At 42.5% G+C, this 19,468-nt stretch overlaps 2 protein-coding genes across 2 annotated transcripts in view; one reads left to right on the forward strand and one right to left on the reverse strand.

Moving 5' to 3' along the window:
• Col4a1 (Collagen type IV alpha 1) overlaps nucleotides 1-15,436 on the reverse strand; it is a gene marked incomplete in the record, with an annotated part of 18,412 nt that extends 2,976 nt beyond the window's left edge. The window contains 19 exon segments of the mRNA XM_011316016.1: nucleotides 348-563; nucleotides 750-1,115; nucleotides 1,912-2,776; nucleotides 2,900-3,195; nucleotides 3,502-3,814; nucleotides 3,892-4,019; nucleotides 4,112-4,280; nucleotides 4,433-5,023; nucleotides 5,245-5,366; nucleotides 5,460-5,640; nucleotides 5,808-5,972; nucleotides 6,086-6,202; nucleotides 6,273-6,461; nucleotides 6,590-6,811; nucleotides 6,894-7,001; nucleotides 7,137-7,822; nucleotides 8,607-8,733; nucleotides 14,134-14,176; nucleotides 14,973-15,436. Of these exon segments, the coding sequence (XP_011314318.1) occupies nucleotides 348-563; nucleotides 750-1,115; nucleotides 1,912-2,776; nucleotides 2,900-3,195; nucleotides 3,502-3,814; nucleotides 3,892-4,019; nucleotides 4,112-4,280; nucleotides 4,433-5,023; nucleotides 5,245-5,366; nucleotides 5,460-5,640; nucleotides 5,808-5,972; nucleotides 6,086-6,202; nucleotides 6,273-6,461; nucleotides 6,590-6,811; nucleotides 6,894-7,001; nucleotides 7,137-7,822; nucleotides 8,607-8,733; nucleotides 14,134-14,176; nucleotides 14,973-14,992 (4,924 nt within the window).
• A 196-nt stretch (nucleotides 15,437-15,632) lies between these two features.
• LOC105273520 (collagen alpha-1(IV) chain) overlaps nucleotides 15,633-19,468 on the forward strand; it is a gene marked incomplete in the record, with an annotated part of 27,301 nt that continues 23,465 nt past the window's right edge. Inside the window, 1 exon segment of the mRNA XM_011316014.1 lies at nucleotides 15,633-16,266. Within this exon segment, the coding sequence (XP_011314316.1) occupies nucleotides 16,141-16,266 (126 nt within the window).

Below are 19,468 nucleotides of genomic sequence, written 5' to 3' on the forward strand. Positions count from 1 at the left end.
CGCGAATCAAACGCAAAGCGTCTGAGCTCTCAGGGTGCATTGTTTCTTCGTCGTTGATGCAAACCAATTAACCGAAGCGATATCTAATGTCGAGTTGAACTAGATTCTGCATTGACAAGGTTCAGCGTATCGAAAAGATCGCTAAGCATAACAACCCGCGTGTGCACAAACACATTGATAATCAAATCGCATCATGTTTAACATCTCGTACTATGCAAATCATCTGAATGAAATTCATCAAATAATTAATGGTATCGCGATTTTCTTTAAAGCTGCACGTGAATTTTAGGAAAAAAATAGGAAAAGGGTAAGAACTGGTAAGAAAAAATTAATTATTAAATTGTCACCTGGATATCCACGATCTCCTTTTGGTCCCATCGGAGGCTCGACACACTCGTCACCCTTGTCTCCCTTAACGCCAACGTAGCCAGTAGCTCCTGTCAATCCGGCTGGACCAGGGTATCCTTGATCTCCTTTCTCTCCCGGGAAACCTGGTGCACCAGGTATACCGTCGAATCCTTTATCGCCCTTTTCACCAGGTATTCCATCCAAACCGGGTGGACCTACACGAATCAAAAGAAAAATTCATGGAACCGAATTTTTTGTATAATTTCGTCGATTCATCGATTTATTTTTATTTCCCCTACATTTCGCAAGAATATTTAATCGCATCGAAAGAATTCTGGAAATGAAATAAAAGACTCTTTTTTTCTATGTTTGAATTTTCATAGCGGCTCATTAAAATTTACCTGAGAGGCCACGATCTCCCTTCTGTCCAACACCTCCAAACAATCCAGGTGGCCCCTGATCTCCCTTTGGTCCTCTTTCTCCAGGAAGTCCAGGAGCGCCTTCGAATCCTGGATCTCCACTGCGTCCTGGTGGTCCTTCTGGACCAATGGGACCGGATTCACCCTTTTCGCCTTGAAGGCCAGGTGGTCCCCATGGTCCAGCGTCTCCCTTCGGTCCTGGCAGACCTGGGAAACCCACTTCTCCTTTCTCCCCAGGAATTCCAGGGAAACCATCCCGTCCATGCTTGCCGAGGAGTCCTGGAAGACCCTTCTCACCCTTCACCGTTTGGCCTGGGCCACCAGGAGCACCGGTAGGTCCATGGTCCCCTGAAGAAATAAGAACGTCAGATAGAAATCGCCGGCATTCATGAGAATAACCCAATTAACAGATAATCTACCTCGAGAACGAGCGTAATTTTATTGACATTGTAGAAACTTTAGTGAAGTTTACTCGTCTTGAACAAAAATAATAAAAAGTCAACGACAGGGAAGATTCACTGAAGTGAAGCATGTTTGAAGTACTAAATTGAAACGCTCGTTAGAAGTCTTCTCTGATATAAGAATTAAATAACGCTCGAGTCGAGTGATGGTTCCTTCGTTCGTGGAAACGTCTAGATTACTTCCGAGGAAAAATGAAAAAGTGAAGTGGATAATGAGCTTTTTATTTCAATTTCCTCCTTCCAAAAGGATTGTATTTAGATTGAAACTTTAAAATTATCGGCTTCTCGATATTTCTCCTTAAGCAATAACGCTGCAGGCCAAGAACAATTTAATCCTCTTTCTCAACAAATGGATCATCCGAGCACTTGATAAATGGAGGTCTGTAATTTCTCGAGTATACCCCTGCGCAACATCAACTCTCAGAATAACAGGTATGAAAAAGATTCCAGAGAAAAATCTTGTGAATTCGCTAGACGCTATTGTATTGGATTCTCATTCTATTAGTTTTGGACTCACGGACTGAATGATAAAAAATATCATTCGTCACTCGGCCGTTGAAAACTTTTCTGGCGATTGTGAGATTAGAGTCTGAGTCGAAGCCGAGGAATGTAAACACAATCGTCATATCACGACTGTACACTATCACTCACATAAGAAAAAAGGATCATAATGAAAAACCCACCTTTAGGTCCGGGTGCACCAGGTGCTCCAGGATTGCCCATGGGTCCAGGCGCCCCTCTGTCTCCCTTGACACCATCGAACCCGGCTTGTCCTTCAAATCCGCGATCTCCCTTCTCACCATCCGATCCGTGTATTCCGGGTAATCCAGGTTCTCCCTTCTCACCCTTAATATTAACCGTTGGTCCCGGAAGGCCCCTATCTCCCTTCTCGCCAAATGGTCCAGGAACTCCAGGCAATCCATCCAATCCCTGAGGTCCAGCGTCTCCCTTAACCCCGTCCAACCCCGGCCGCCCAGGCTGTCCAATTTCCCCATTAATTCCCGGGAATCCGGGCGGTCCCTGTGGTCCAATTTCCCCAGGTTCACCAGGCATTCCATCCAATCCCGGTTTACCGGGTTCGCCGTAAGGTCCAGGGAAACCTTTGTCGCCTTTAAGTCCATTGAAGCCTTGTACCCCAGTGCCTCCCTTGGGTCCTTGCAATCCAGGTAATCCATCGAGTCCACGTTCACCAGGTTCACCCTTCAGCCCCGGCAGCCCATCACGAGCGAAACCAGGTCGTCCAGCCTCTCCCTTCTCTCCGTCAATACCGTCTCTACCTGGAGCACCAATTGGTCCACGGATTCCAGGCATACCTGGCTCACCCTTCTGCCCTTTGTCAGACACACTGCCGGCCTCTCCTTTACGCCCGGGGAATCCAGGTGAACCACGATCGCCTTTAGATCCCTCCAATCCTATTGGTCCAGGTAAGCCAGGGGCACCATCAAAGCCACGATCACCTTTGGGTCCTTCAAATCCTGGTCTTCCAGGCTTACCTTCCATTCCTGGAAGGCCTGGAAAGCCTGCCGCTCCTTTCTCACCAGGTTCGCCCTAAAATTGAAGTACAATCAATTTTTACTTCAAATAATATTTATGAAAAACTCCTAAATGCAGTGGTTTTTTATTTTATTAATATTCTGAAATCATTTTTTCTTTGCAATGAGAATTTTTTACCTTTGGTCCCAGTGGTCCTTCCAGCCCAGGTCGTCCAGCGACTCCGGGGATTCCTCTGCGCCCAGGATATCCCTTCGGGCCATCGATACCAGGCTCGCCCCTATCTCCTTTGACACCCGGGAACCCAGGGAAACCAGCGCGTCCAGGTTCTCCAGGCAAACCGGGCTCACCCTTGGGTCCATCAACGCCTGAAAAACCTGATACACCTGGTGGTCCAGGGGGTCCTATCAATCCAGTATCTCCTTTTTCTCCTGGGGCACCTGGGAGCCCGTTGATTCCAGGGCTACCAATATCACCTGAATTCAAAGAGTGGTAAGTTATTAAACTCAGTGAGAAAGTTGCGTTGTAAAATTGTGAGAAGTGAAATCGATATCAGTGCGACAAGTTGGAAAATCTCTCGAAAAAAAATTTCACGGTCTTTATTAAAAATAATATGACGTATTAAATAACAATAATAATACTTTTCAAAAATCCAATAGAATTGCTCAATAGTATCCGAATAAAAATTCTAACGAAATTAAGAAAAAATCGTATAGAATACCAATAGATTTTTTTTATGCGTGGACTTTCACGGCATTCATAAATGCAATATATATCCAAACCTTTCTCTCCAGCGAATCCAGGTAATCCTGAGTATCCAGCAGGTCCTTCCTTTCCTGGTGGTCCTGGCAAACCTCGTTCTCCCTTCTCACCCGGTGGCCCAGTTAATCCTTGACTTCCCTTCATGGACAATCCAGGTTCTCCCTTCTCTCCCTTCGGCGCTGGTATTCCTGGGAATCCCCTCGGGCCGTCCCTTCCAGGCTCACCGGGGAATCCCATGGGTCCAATGTCTCCTTTGTCACCACGAGGTCCTGGCAATCCTCGAGGACCGACTGGTCCTGGAGCACCAATTGGTCCCAGTGGCCCTGTTAATCCCTAAAAGAAAAATAGATTTACATCTCATGAATTTCTGAGGTACGTTGACTCCACTCATGCGGAAAAAATTGACTTACTGAAAGTCCTTGAAGACCTTTGTCTCCTGGCAGTCCATCACGACCAGGAGGCCCTGGTTCTCCCTTCTCTCCAGGAGCTCCACGATCTCCCTTAAAGCCTTCTTCGTAATTTATGGGTGGACATTGTCCTAAAATTAACCCAAAAATAAATATGATCAAATGTCTAAATGTATTTATCTGTCAAATATAAATGGCAATGAAATGGGAGAATTAATCGTGCCTGGCTCTCCTTTGTCACCGTAAGGGCCCGGATCTCCCTTCGGTCCTGTATACCCATCCCGCCCAGATACACCCGGTTCACCCTTGATACTCGTTCCCTTGTCTCCTTTACGTCCAGGTATTCCAGGTCTACCAGGGATTCCCTCTTGGCCTGGGAATCCCCGATCACCCTATAGATAGATATTCATTGAAAAGCGATAATAATTTCCCTCAATTAAAAAAAACGTAAATTTTCATTCAAGTGAAGAGTTTTGATGAAATGAGGATGATATAGAGAAGAAAAATTAACAAGGATAATGCATGAAGTATAATAGTCTCATACCGGCTGTCCTTTGAGACCAGGGAATCCCTCAAATCCAGGTCTTCCCTTCTCGCCAATCGGTCCCTCAGGTCCTGGTGGCCCAGGTCTTCCAGGCTCTCCACGCAGCCCCTTATCTCCCTTCTCCATTTTCAACATACTCTCAGTGATAAATGCAGACGCACCAGGTTCACCTGGGGCTCCAGGAAATCCATTGATTCCGTCCTTTCCAGGAGGCCCAGGAGGTCCGATTTGTCCAGGCATTCCATCAGCCCCAGCTTCTCCTGGGTATCCCCTTTCTCCAGGTGGCCCTCTAGGTCCGGCCAGTCCAGGTGTCCCGTCAAAACCACGGTCACCCTTTGTCCCAGGATACCCAGGAACACAGTCTGAGCATCGACCCCCGATGTCTCCCTTTTCACCGGGTTCACCTGGAAATCCAGGCGTTCCATCTCTACCGGCAATTCCAGCTTCTCCAGGCAAACCTGGAACTCCGGGAGCACCAGGAATACCGTCCAGGGAGTCCCCTGGTCGTCCACGAACTCCGACATAACCACGTTCTCCTTTTTGACCCTTTGCACCATCTAAACCGGGAGCACCATCCATTCCTTTTGGACCCTATAATATCATCATTGATAATTATTTAAAAACAAATTAGCATATCGCATTTCAAGATAATAATATATAATCCTTTACAATTCGATTGTTTACCAGTTTGTTTTTAAATATAAAATCATTTTTCGAGACGAAAGGAAATTTCGAATTGCTTTTGAATTGAAACGTACGAAACCATTTTTGCAATAAAAATGACCTCTAATTTTCCACCAACTGAAACTCACAATTATCGAGAATCCTTTATCTCCTTGAGGTCCTCGTGGCCCAGCAGGCCCTGGAGGCCCATCGAATCCCCTAGGTCCACCTTCTCCGGGAAATCCGGTCAATCCAGGCTCTCCTTTTAGGCCTGATAACGTAAAAAATTGTCACAATAGGAAATTGTATCAAAGACCACTAGCTCCCCGAAAACTGCGATAATGGACATCAGGATGATTCATACCTTTATCACCAGGAGCTCCTTCAGCGCCAGGAATACCAGCTAAACCTGGTCCACCAGTTAAACCGATAGGTCCCCGTGGCCCGGGCTCGCCAGGATAACCATCTGAGCCTCGCGGTCCCACGGGACCAGGAAATCCTCTAGGTCCAATCGGGCCAGGTGGTCCAGGCTGTCCTTTTCCACCCTGGAAATTCCAAATATAATTGAATAAATCATCCCATCATGGAATTGCCACTCAAAAAAATTTTACTCCTTCACTGACTATAATATTGATTCTCTTCATATTTTTTATCGCATCGGAACCTCCAAATTCTTTTGAATTTCCCAGGGTATGAATATATATTTACTCACTCCTGGAGGTCCGGGCGGTCCACGCAGACCAGTGACACCACTAGGTCCATCGAGCCCAGGATCTCCTTTTTGTCCAGGTCTACCCGGCAATCCATTCAATCCATCGATACCACGATCTCCCTTACGTCCTGGGGGTCCTGGAGGGCCAGAAAAGCCATCTCTTCCCTAAAGCAATTTATCATCATTCAATGCTAAATGTTTATTTTTATCATGAGAAATTTCACAGGTATTCATCGCTCTTATTATTGGAAGATACTCATTAAAGAAATGATACTCACTCGAATTCCTGGAGCTCCAGGAAGACCCTTCTCTCCCTTGCCACCGTGGGTACCCGGTATTCCGGCGTCTCCGGGGAATCCAATTTCTCCTTTAGGCCCATCGAATCCTTGATCTCCCTGAGGATGAAATAAATTCATAACTACATCACTGTGGCCCTTTCGAGAAGGGGCGCCCTTATTCACTTACCTTGTCTCCTCTCTGTCCAGGTTCACCAGTTGGCCCAACTGAGCTCGTTGTGCCCGAGAATGGTGGATATTCTGGCTCCCTACCCGGGGGTCCTGGCTCTCCCTTCAAGCCCTTCTCTCCTCTCAATCCTTCGAAACCCAGCCCCATGTTACCTTTTTCTCCTTTAGGTCCCGGGGCTCCTGGGGCACCCTAATATTTTCAAATATTTTTCATTCTTTTCATTATGAATCAGAAACAAACTCATTATGAATTTAAAAAATGTAAAGAACTTGATCTCAAATCTATGATGATTGACAAAAATAATGAGAAATACTCACATAGGGCCCGTGGTCACCCTTAGGCCCTGGGAAACCACGAGGTCCTTGGGGTCCAGGTTGACCGGGTGGTCCTCTCACACCATCGAGACCAGGTTCACCCTTTTGTCCAACTGGATAGCGCCCTGCGAAAGCTGCTTCACCCTTCTCACCCTTCGGCCCTGTACCACCTCTGTAACCTCGAGGTCCAGGCTCTCCAGAAACTCCAGGGCGTCCAGGTTCACCCTATCAAAGTTATTCAGAATCATTCAGTACAATCCATTGTCGCTCGGAATTGTCTAATCACTCATGAATGAGTTTTACTCACGTCAGTGCCATTGCATCCATCTCTCCCAGGCATACCCGGTGCACCAGGATATCCTTGCACACCCGGCACACCAGCAATTCCTGGGAATCCAGGGAAACCCATCGGACCCTAAAATAACATAACAGACATATTTGAAATTAGTAATTTGAAGAAAATTATTTTAATTCGTGAAATAATATTGGAATGTTTATCTCTAACACCATGATTTAATTTTAATAATCGTTTCTGTTCAAAAATACTCACTCTGTCACCCTTTATTCCAATAGGACCTTGTGGACCAGGATCACCCTTCTCTCCTTTGGGTCCTAGCAAGCCCTCGGCTCCAGGGAAACCAATCTGACCTTTGGGTCCAGCAGGTCCAATGATTCCAGGGGGTCCTCTCGAGCCCTTCTCAGCGAAACACTTAGGAGCACAGCAGCCAGAGCCTGTACAGTTCTTTGAAGTCCTGTCACCAGGTACTGGGTACACCTGATAGCTGTCAGGATACTGACCGTAACCTGATTCTGATCTGCCCTCTGACCCTTGACCGATCCCTCCCTGGCCATCCCTTCTTCCCTGATCATAACCATCCCGTCCACGCTGATCATAACCATCCCTTCCACGCTGATCATAACCATCCCTTCCACGCTGATCGTAACCATCTCTACCCCGCTGATCGTAACCATCTCTACCCCGCTGATCGTAAGAGCTTCCGTAGCCAGTCTGTCCACCCTGGCCACTCCAGGTCTGCCCTCCTTCATTACCATAACCGGATTGACCCCCGTGGAATTGTCCAGATTCTCCTCCGCGATTCCCATCATAACGAGTTCGGTCCTGGGTGTTCTCAAAGCCATATCCAGGGCCTCCTCTGTTGTAAGGATCGTAGGAGTGACTCTGATTGTGCTCAGATCGTCCTCTGTATGGATCTCTCAAGGAATCTTCATATGATTCTGTAATCGAACCATTGGCCAATTAAAAAAATTAAAACAATTCATTGAACCACCAATTAACGGTGCTCCACCCCGATTGTAAACGGTGCGCGGAAGGGAAACGGTAGGATTTTTTTGGAAGAAAACCATTTCCTGAACACGAGAATATCGGGTTTTCATTTACTTCATCGAGGTGCATTCATCACGGTAATACGTCAATTACCCTTCGAAATGTTTCCGCTTCAAATGAAATCATCAATTAACAAAATATCGCGATTGTGTGTTCTATCATTTTTCCACTCAGAGGAAAGTTTCACCATGATAACATTTTTATCATTGATCACTCGAAATTGATGTGAACAAGTACAAATGGATTTTTTAATTCAATAATTGTGACCTCGATATTATCAGTATCTACTCAGCAATAAAATCCAATTAATTTTTTTCGTTAGTTACATCAGCGGGTTTTATCAACCTGTCATTCAGGGATGTGGGAGAATTGGGGTGAATGAAAATTTAATTAATAGACGGTGTGTAAAATCGATACAATTCCAGTCGCCTTAATAATTTTCAATCTAAAACGTCTGGCGAGAGATTTTGGCTCATCTCCGCTTAATCACGATTTTAATCAATCCTGAAGAATTACATCAAAACTGGATATCAGCTTTGAATCAAAGAAAATCTAATTGTAAATTAATTTCGCATTATGTTGAGGGATTTTCAATATACTTGAAACGTATTTTTCTAGCATTTTTCATTACAGAATCATCAATCTACGTCGTATTATTTAGGTCCTGAAGTATACCTCCTTCGCCCCAAGTACTCGGCGCAGTTTCTCCACCTTCAGACGCAATATCCCCTCGGTCTTTGTCAATTGTATCTCTCACACCACGAACTCTTCCACTTCGTATCCATGCTGTGGTGTTACTTTCCTGAGAAAGATAAAAATATCGATTGAGTTGAAGAAAATAATAGTCTCAATGAGTCATTACGCCAGACGAAACTCAGTGCAAAAAATTCTCCAATCAACAACACACATGGTTTTAATTAATCATTATAAAAACGTACACACATACATATTGAATTCATATTAATTCTATAAAAACGCGATCATAATTTCTCCATTCAAATTTTTCTTAATTCATGACTTACGGTGAAAATATCCAATCAATAGTTTCGGTTTCAGGTCAACCGATATTTAACAGAACTGGAAAATTTACATATCTAATTTTATCATTTATCCACTAATTTAATATTCACTCGAGCCTGTATGTGTCAGAAGTGTTGACAGGACTATTTGGCATTTTCATGAAGGATATCTCCATCGGGATATGGAATTCTGATGAGAATGATGAGACCATCGTCGATCTTTACATCTCAGTGTATTCCCGAAACAATTAACAATATTCTATAGGTTTTATCATTAAATATTGCATAGTAATAAATGTGTTTGTACAAGTATAACGTTTTCACAGTCAGAGTGCAAGTGGTGATACACTTGGGAGATGCATTCAAGTTCTGACAGGAAGTGCAAATGATAGAAATAGACGTTATCAATTCTACAATAACTTCTCGCTTGAGCGTTCAGCTCGTACCATTGAATGTTTTGAATAACAAAAGCGGTTAAATTTATGTTCACAGTCAATGATGGGGATGATGTCGTGATGAGTATTAAAATGCATTGATAGGAGGACTGCTCAGTGGGATAATTGCGAGTATCCAAGTTTTATGGTTTTATTTTCCGACGATAATCATCATCACTGGTATTTTCAATTTACGATGGAAGGGGAAGACCTTTACGCCTCTTTGCCTCCGGTGGATGAGTTTTATCATCTGCTCAATGAATCTCAAGTGAACTGAGATTCATGAGTCGATGGAGCAATTTTTTTTTCAATTACAGAAATAATTTCATGGGAATTTTATCAATAATTTCATCGCGTCGAGTTCAAGTAGATCAATCGGTCTAATAAATCAGAAACAGGAAATTGAGGAGTAGATGATTTTTGATGAATCAAGAATGACTTGAGGCAATGCCAACTATTTTTAAAACAGTTACTGTGATTTTTTAAATGAAACCACTCAATCTATTCAGTTTTTTTATTCGCCATTTGTTTACGCCGAATTTGGAAATTTTCAAAAATCATTCACCCGGTGGTCTCAATTCAAAAAAAACAATTAGTGAATTGTAAAATTGGATGCTTCAATTTTTTTTCAAAGGAAATCATCAAATTTATTTACCTTCATATTAATATTCAAATTAATTTGATAATGTTATTCCCTAAATTATGAAGTAACAAGGAATCTTATGTATTCCCCATGTTCTGTTTCATCCACTTATTGTCAACGATTGCGCGGTTAATCGGGGGGAAGGTCTCGACCTTGCATAATCCAAATGCGTAAGATGACGTAAGGGATGGATAAATGAGACGATGAGGAAAATCTAGAGCATGAATCGGTTATCTCACTCCCGGACTCGACCCATTCCTCGGAATTGCCAAAGTGAACTTAACGCGACTGTTGCTTAAGAGCGAAATACCATTTTATCCCCCTCTGAAATAGTCCAATGAAAATCTTCCAGTCATTTTATCCATTCACGGGAAAAAAAAGATGTTGAAGTAAACTCGGTTCAAATAGTCTTGCCTCAGTAGGTAGAATTCACAACAGGAGATCAAAAAAAAATACGTATGCAGTATTTTTTCCCGATATCAAACGATTTTTTAAAAAATTCGGGATATTATTTCTTGTCAGGTGATAAAGGGAGATAAAAGAGAGAGTTCTCATTTCTATTTTAATGGTAGGAAAAAATACTGGCGCCAACAGAGTTATTACTTATTTCCTTGTTAGTTTTTGTGAGCATTATCGTGCTTCACCAGATTTATGCGAATAGAAGATGACGCAGGGTGCGTTTTCCTATCAGTCCCTCCAAGTCCTCGGAACTGTAATCTTTGGTGTTCGGTGGAGTAGTTTTTATTGTGAGACTTTTTCCGGTGTCCTGCCACTAAATTCTCCGCGTTTTCGTGAGAAATATTCTTGGATTTTTACCTCTTAACTAGAACGAGTCATTTATTATCGATATAATTACTTGATTATCAAAAAATGCAGATTTGAAGGTGATAAAATATATATTTATTGTAAAAATAATAGTAATGAAGGGCAGAACATCGTCAATGGAATTTATACCCTGAGAATAACTGAGCGTTTATATGAATGTATAAACTGTTTTTTTATGCTATTACGGGTTGACAATTTTTTGACAAAAATGGTGAGATTTTATTGTTGCTGCGCGTTAACCTAGTTCTGGCATTTTAGATACGAGATATCTGCTCGTGACGGTTCAAGAATTGTCCCTTTTATCGTTGTCTCCTCGCCATTTTACCGCGAAGTTAACGACATTACGCAATGGAGCTATGGATGCTCCTCACAATGTTGTACCTACTCCTCTTTAATTGACGACAAAAAAATACGAGATTCATTTAACTTCAATTAGATGAAGACTTTTATGACCAAGAGCTGAATGAAATTACAAAGAACCCTGAAGATAACTCCACGCTTTAATTGCTGCATAAATTAAAGATATTAATCTCTGAAAAATGGAATCCTAAGATGTTCCCTTCGTCGCTCACACCTGAATTAATTACTCCTTTCTACTGCCCCAAATGATCAATAATTATTGATTCAGACAATCACTTGATGAATAAATCTGATTGCCCACGACAATGCAACTCTTCACCTCGACCCCAAATCCAACAAAAATCGGTAATAAACTATTTTTACAAATGAGTCACACTGCAGTGTGGATGGAACAACATAAACCTCATAACAATATTAACACGTGCGTGTGACAAACGCCATAAAAAGTCAAGTGGGCGAACGAGTGTCTCGCCAATAATGTCCCACGCGATCTGTTATAACCGCGGAAATCGGATCAATCTAAATTAATTCCACGCAATCTCGCGAAATATTGGGTGAAAGCCCATGGAAAACATTCTGTCTTCATTGCCCAGATGAAGACCAGCTCAATTTGTTGATAAACATGGAACGCCACTTGCTGCTCCAACACTTTATCGTATTCGTCTAAATGCTGTCTGCATTCTCCTCAATTAAGAATGCAAATTTCTCTCCATGTATTACATATTCGCTTTTCATTAATTCCTAATTAAAAATGAGTCAAGAGTCCAGGCGAGAGGCTTTCAATAGTGAAAAAAGAAATAAATCGATAATTATTGCAAATTACGAAAATTATTATAACAAAAAATTCACCAGTATCAAATGGTGCGCGAGGGCAGTTCACGTGTGAAGAGTTTTAACAATCTGTTGATCAATTATAAAAAGTACGGGAAAAAGTGCTTTTATCACTCCATAATCACTTTTAAAAATGACTTAAATGTACTACGAGCAGAGTATTGCATCCATTTACTTTGTGACTTCGAAGCAAGTGCATATTTTACTTCTTTCCTCAGCCCCACGGCACTGAGTACAAGTACTTTTTCCACTCATCAAAAACAATTGTTATTAATGCAAGCAAAAAAAAGCATGTACTTGAAATTTCTGTTGGGTCACTTCACCTGTTCCCTCTTTCCACAAACAAATTGTAATCCTCAAGTTGAGATGATGCGCTTGACCATCACTAGATTTTTTTTATTTATAACCATCACCTGGTTATGATCTTAAAAGGAAACACTTCCGACTGGAAGACTCTGTAGTAGGATGCGGTGGATACGAGCGAGAGGAATTGCAAGAAGTACCGCCCTTCCTCGTCACGCCGGTTCAAAGGAAAAAAAATAAAGCAAAACGATGAGGAGAAAAATGAGAGAAGCAAAAATGCTGCACGAGGAGATTGGAAAACGCGTCTGGTATCCACATGGCAAACACCACGACTTCTGTCCTGGTATTTTAAATCCCACGCGTTGGTGCATTGAAAGTGCAATTGTGTTAGTGAACTGCCATTATGTGTGTTGCTTGGGGGGACTCGGAGCAGCTATTCATGGGCACATGCGGATAAAACTGATAACTTTCTGTTAAAAAACCAAACAGGTAAATTGGGTGAACGAAAGGGAGTTTTAGGTGAGTCCAAACTCTCTTCCGCTTTCATTCATATTTTTTGAGGATCGTGATGAAGTCATTGAAAACAAACCGACATCCAACGGCAGAAACTAAGGATTATTTTTTTTTTTCAATTTCCATTTCGTCATTCTACAAAAATTTATAGAAATCCGGAATTCAATAAATTGATAACGCAATAGAATTCCATATTAAAAACGCGAAAGTTCCTTCCAAAAATGGGATCCCCCCGCAGATTCATTATTTCGCGATGAATTAAACTTTTTCAAATTTCAATACTTCAAACTGTTGGCAGGACAGAATATTGCATCTAAAATTTCGAAAAGGAAAGTGTTCTCCAGTATTTCCGGATTTGGAATTTTTGAATGACGTCTAACAGGTAAACGCTTGTACGAAATGCACGGACACGCGTTATGCGAAAGAGTGATGTCTGTCCCACGTGCTCAAAGTTCATACCATGCAATAAGGACTGTAATCAGAGGGTATTAAGTTAAACGGCCATGGACCGCGGTGTGTCTCAATCGCCTGGTGATCATCCGCACTTATGTATTCCAGTCATCCCAGACCGACTGAGCTCATCCCCCCAAAAATCTCATCTTTTTTTTCATCCTCTTCCCCCTTCTACCGAGAAATGTAAATTAAACAAGTCACCAAGGTTCATCAGTACATAAAAGCCCCCGACCCGATAAAAATAAACCTTCCATTACAATTCCATCACTAATTACTGAAAATTACTCTTCTCATTGAATTTATCTAAAATCGTGTAGAACGAAAAAATCTGTTCTGAAATGAAAAATCTATCTGCGTATTCTCGTTTTTCGTGTGTAATCATTCGGAATTTAATGGGAATTGAAACAATTAATTTTGAATTCGATGAGAAAAGGGCGATTGATAGATAAATCACAAGTGAAAGTTGGCGTGCTTTTGAATTACCGCAGGCGTGTGCGTTGACACCAGCTGAAGAATTAACGAGTGCACGAAAATAATAATCTGATTGGGTTGTGTTTGTTTGGAAGGGGAGTACCAGGAGAAGTGGTAAATGGAGGGAGATTAAATAGAGGAGATGAAGAAACGGCGGAGTTGTGAGGAAGATGCAGACGCGCATCAGTTACGTCGACGGCTGATTCGAGTAAAAATAAAGATATGAGACTTTTAGACGATTAACCCCATTTCGTGCTTCATGTCGCTCCCTTTGTGTTGGGATTTCTCTAGGGTCGACCATTTAAGATTTCAAGGGAACTGTAATTCCAGGATTTTAAAGTTGTACCTACCCCTGTGACGACTACGGACAGGCAGACCACGGTTGCGACGAATCTGTAATTAACGAAATATTGTAGTAATTGGATGACACCAGTAAAAATTCAATCAATATGAAAATAATTAGAGAAACATTACCCTGCATTAGTCAATCACTAAATTCTTTAAACTTTTTAATGAAAAAATCAGAGATAAGTCCCATCGCGTGATATCATAATTATTGGTCACTTAATTGAATGGTCATGTACAGAAGTGCTCGCGAAATATCAATCCAACAACTCCCGAAACAGCATTACTCGCAAGCTCAAGTCTCGTATTGCCGAACCGAATGAAGTATAAAAAAAATACCCTGATGATACAGTTGTCTCACGAAATTTATCGATGACGATCGAGAACTCGTAGCCGTCGGGCGCACGGCGATATCGTGCGCGCATGTGAGAATCGAAAACCCGATGGACGAAAGAAGAAGGGAACGCGAACGAGACGAAGTAAAAAGACGAGCTGAAGCTGATCGAAGTCATAAGGGGTACAAATAAAACTGAACTAAAACCAAAGAGAGGGAAAATAATAGAAATAAAAGGGAACGTGACGAGGACCCTTCTGAGAAGACCCCAGTGGAGCCCAAAAGTTGGCCACTGCCCATCTGTGCGATTTCGTCCTTGAAGTTAAAGACTTGAACTTCTTTTTTTAACCAGAAAATCAAAAGCACTAACGACCCCACAAAACCATACCCAAACACTAAATCCTGAGAAGAGGAACTTCCTCACCACGTAGTGAGAAAAAAAATGCGTCCCGACAAAAAGAAAAGTTGAACTATTGAAAAAAAAATATGGAACCGATGAAAAAGACTTACCGCACTGCCAACCGGGTCATGTTAACCACCCTGAATCACCTCCGTGGGTACAGGAGGTACCTCAACTCTCTTTGACACTACAGTTCCTCCAGTGCGTGAACCGTCCCATCCAAGGAAGGCTCTGAATGAAACCGTTCCGGAGGGAAGGTGGAGGCGGAATCAGCTCCACGCCAGCTAAAAATTCCTCCGCCGAAAAAGCAACTGCGAAGGAATTACTTGTCCCACCAGAGCCCGCACTGACCCTCTGGTGCCCCGAAAAAAGCCCCCCCGAGAGAGGGACCAAGATAAAAAAACAATTTATAAAAAAAAAAAAAAAACAAAAACAAAATGAAGAACCGCTGGAGCTCACCGTCCGGGGGAAAAAAGCCCTCTCCTGCGCATACAGCGCCGGTTCCTCCCGAAGAGTGAAGTTGTCGTGACAATTGTCGAGTCGTTCCCCTCGCCCGATACTTGAGTGCGCACCCGCCGACACCGATTCCCCGGGTTGTATAGCCAAAGCAAAACGCCTCGACTCTGGTGGGCCCCCCCAACAGATATTTTACATTGGCGCACAACGTCGAGCCGAGGTGCGCTCTCAGCTTGATCGCGGTCGCGCATCTTCCCGTGACTGCTGTGCGGCCCACGGCGGAACATTGACTTCACATGGGCAGCGCACTGCTGTCCAAACACGCCAAGAAAACCAGGGGGGCCGTAAAACCGCTGTCGTTTTCTCGGTTGACTCCGCCGTTTCACCGTGTGTACCAGCGCGCCAAACGTTACCGAGCACCACAACCCCGCGCGCGATTTTTTACACCACTCCGGCAAATTCCAATAAACAATAAACCATTGGTGGCCCCTGTGCCCCCTTTCCTGATCCTCGTCATCACCACCAGTTCACCAGCATCCGTGGAGTGTCGGATATTGCACGGTGTTAACCGACGGGGGAGGGGGCAACCGAGGAAGCCGAAAAGTGGAGTAAATCGGCGTAGGCATCTCTCTGCGCTCGTTGGTTTCAACTTGCTGAGGAAACTCGCCCCGACGCACTCCGAGGTATCGTGCCAACTGCTAACCCGTCATCGAGACACCCCAGGCATGTCGAGGTGCTAGGTTGGGACCACCATTTTTCTTTTTGTCGAGATATATTTTTTTTTTTGCTCACGGGCAAATTGCTCCGATCTGAGGGACCAGGATGTGGCCCGGGGGTGGTGGTATCGCCTCCTGCCGTCGAAGCGGATCGTACCTCCTGGTGCCCGTTGTCACCTGCATCATCGGGCTCGTACTCGTCGGGTGGCAGGTCCCCGCGACCGAGGCTGTGGTGAGTTTTTTTTTTTTTTTTCTCGATTCTTATTCGATCTTTGCGGGGACTTCGGGGATTTAATCGCTCGGGTGAGAACAGCTGATTGGGGTGACCGGCAACCTTGGTATCACGTGGTTAATCGCCAGGGAGACACTGACGCACGCGGTCGATCAATCAATTGTCATTGGAAAAAAGTTATCCATGTGTGACGTTTTTAGTTTCGCGGAACATCGCGAAACCTACGGGAGATCGAGCGAGTTGTCAATGAATTTTTTAGAGGACAATCCGAACTGCTAAATTACAAAATTGCTGCAGGAAAATTGCGATATTTTCTCTCGAGCTTACAGATTTTTTGAAGTCAATGGAGATTAGAGGAGAATTGACTTTCTCTCGGCAATTTTTCTCTCAGCAATAGATTTGATCGACAATGAATCACGGATCAAGAATAAAAACAACTTGTCTATCTTTCATGCACAGATGTCACGCCGAAAATCACGTGAATGTGGTGCAGTGAAAAAAATCTCGAGAATTAGGAGTAACAAAATAGTTGAAAAAAAAATGGTGAAATACGGTTGTGCCTGTTAATACCTCGGGATTAGTCGTCTAGTGTCGACGGCAGTCGTTTTCACCCACGCGTTTTACGTTCCCCTCCACACGTGTGAATTCACGTCAGCTATTTCAGAGTATCAGCTCACTCTATTCTCTTTTTCTTTATTCAACTTGTTTTCACGAATTGAATAGACTTCATCGAAGTCACTTGTCCGAGCGATTTCGATGCCCGATTGCGCGGGTGGCTTTTGAATTTATCAAGTCACTTATGTACGAGAGAATTGAAACATGGGGGTTCAAATTCATTGAGCGAAACAAGATGAAAGAGATTGATCGGATCATTGGGAATAATGGGCCAGTTCTTGACAGGAGTCCACATGAATGAAAGCAGTCGAGTCATCCACCATCTTTTAGCATTCCCATTATCCCACTCTTATCATCGTACCACCGCTCATTACTTTCCTCATTACACTATTTAAATTCCACTACCGAAGTAGTGAAGGGAGACAACCAGACTTTTTCCCCACTCGTGCTTGTGCAGATTATGTCTGAATTACAGAGAGATAAACCTGACTGTCTCTCTTAGATTCAGAGATATTTATCAATAACTGACTTATTAATTAGGCCGCTGTCTTTGATGTCTTTATGCGCCGTAATCAGATCAGTTGCTCATAAAAGAGCAGTATATCATGAAATTTATAGAGAAATAAAACATCAGAGACAATTAAATTTATGAGAGCAAATTAGCAGAGCTATTCCACCGCACTTGAAATCCCTAGTATTGAATTGATATTCAATCGGTGATGACGAAACGTAAAAACGCCAGTTTTCTTCACGTCCGTTCCATCATGAGTTTGTCAGAAAAATTTAAATATTATATAAACATACCCTTGCTATCTTGCAACACGAGTTTCATCATCAATCGAAGTTTTATCCTCTCTTCATTCAATTTAATGTGAGTTTCTGGAAATAAGTGAGCAATGCTCGATTAGTAATAATCACGAGAGCATGAATGGATGGCTTCAAGTGCTCCCGATATGATAAGGGAAGTAGAGGGTCCACAGGCTGCCAAGTGATAAGAAAATGAACCACTGGCATTCGTTTAATGTGTAATTAACTCATTCTTTCTTCAGTTTCCTCATGGCGCATGGCCATCGATGAACCCAGAGATTTATTATCTCGATGTTGAACCTCCAAACGGAGAAACACTTCATTTTCCAGGAAAAAATCTGTTCATTCTAGAAATTTTCCAACGGGTGAATCTTCTTGTGAGTTTACCGAAGTCTCATTCATTTTAAGAAGATTGATTAATCTTTCTCTCATAATGAGAAATCTCTCTTCCCTCAGTAATAATAAAGTGAAATAAATCGAATTTCACGTTTTTTTATTAATTATCCATTTATCTTTACAATTATCGATTTATAACGGAGACATTGATCTACTTTCTTTTAGGCTGATAAAATTTCTGACAAAAAGTCCTCTAATATTTCCTCCGAAAATCAGCGGTCGTCAAGATAAATAGATATTTTTAAAAAATTGAAAAATTCGACTTATCTAACTTTACCGCTCAATAAAATCGGGTTAAAGCAAGTGCCGTCACAAAATGTTGATCACGATATCACAAAGTTCTGGTGACATGCCACGGACATGATTGGAATGATTAATGATAATAATTAGACCGTTACAATCAGACAAATTCCCCTATTCTCTCGGAATTTATTTTTGTCGTTTTCACTAAGGGAATGAGTAGACGAAATCGTTTCGAAATACACGAGACAAAGATTCAAACTTCGATACTGAATTATCTGAGATGTTCGAGGAAGAGTTCAAGGGTTAACTTAACGTTCTCAAGAGAGTCTTACAACAAATTCCATTGAATCATTCCTCAGAGTTAAAATTGTGGCTTGCCACTCTAATTGAAGAACCTCAGCTAGAGCTCATTTTTCCCATATGTATCCATTTTTCCTGCACTTAAATGATTCCACAGAAGTTTTCAAAAACTCGAAAGCATTTCTCATATATTCAAGAGGAATAACTGAAAAATAATCTCAAGTAGTCATTATTCATGGGAAGCAAAACGACCACTTGTGATTCCTATAGACTTTCATATTTGACATTCGTATTCGTGGAGTGATAAAATTAAAATTACAGCAGTAAAATGCGCATCAAGTAATTCTTCAACTGTTATACAACACGCTGGACAATTGAGCTTTTTTTCCAATTGTTTACCGAGTTGATCCCAAGATGCAAGTGCAATATCGCATATTTAGTGAATAGCAAACGATGCGACCTCATGGGGGTCAACAATGCGGCTGGTTTACTGTCTGGAGTCATTGGAATGACGTGAGATATCAACGTGTTTGCAGAAATGATGGAGTGAGACAGTTTGTCTGATGGTTCTTCATAGATGATTACAGCATACCTGCCTACATGTACTCTACCCACAATTCAACATACGGCGTCATCCGGTCGAGAACGTTTAGCATTACTGAAACACATTATGCAGATCCCATCTTCTTCTCTTTAGTCTTTTTATCGTATTGCACCGGGATTTATTCACCTTGTGCAACTTCGCCTCAATGTCCCGTTGGTTGTTCATGCGCGACCCTGAAAATTCATACGAGGAAGTGCATTGTGTATGGACATTCAGTCTTCGAAATTATTTCACGGC

Source organism: Fopius arisanus, unplaced genomic scaffold (genome assembly GCF_000806365.1).
Source record: "Fopius arisanus strain USDA-PBARC FA_bdor unplaced genomic scaffold, ASM80636v1 scaffold00005, whole genome shotgun sequence".
Lineage (NCBI taxonomy): Eukaryota > Metazoa > Arthropoda > Insecta > Hymenoptera > Braconidae > Fopius > Fopius arisanus.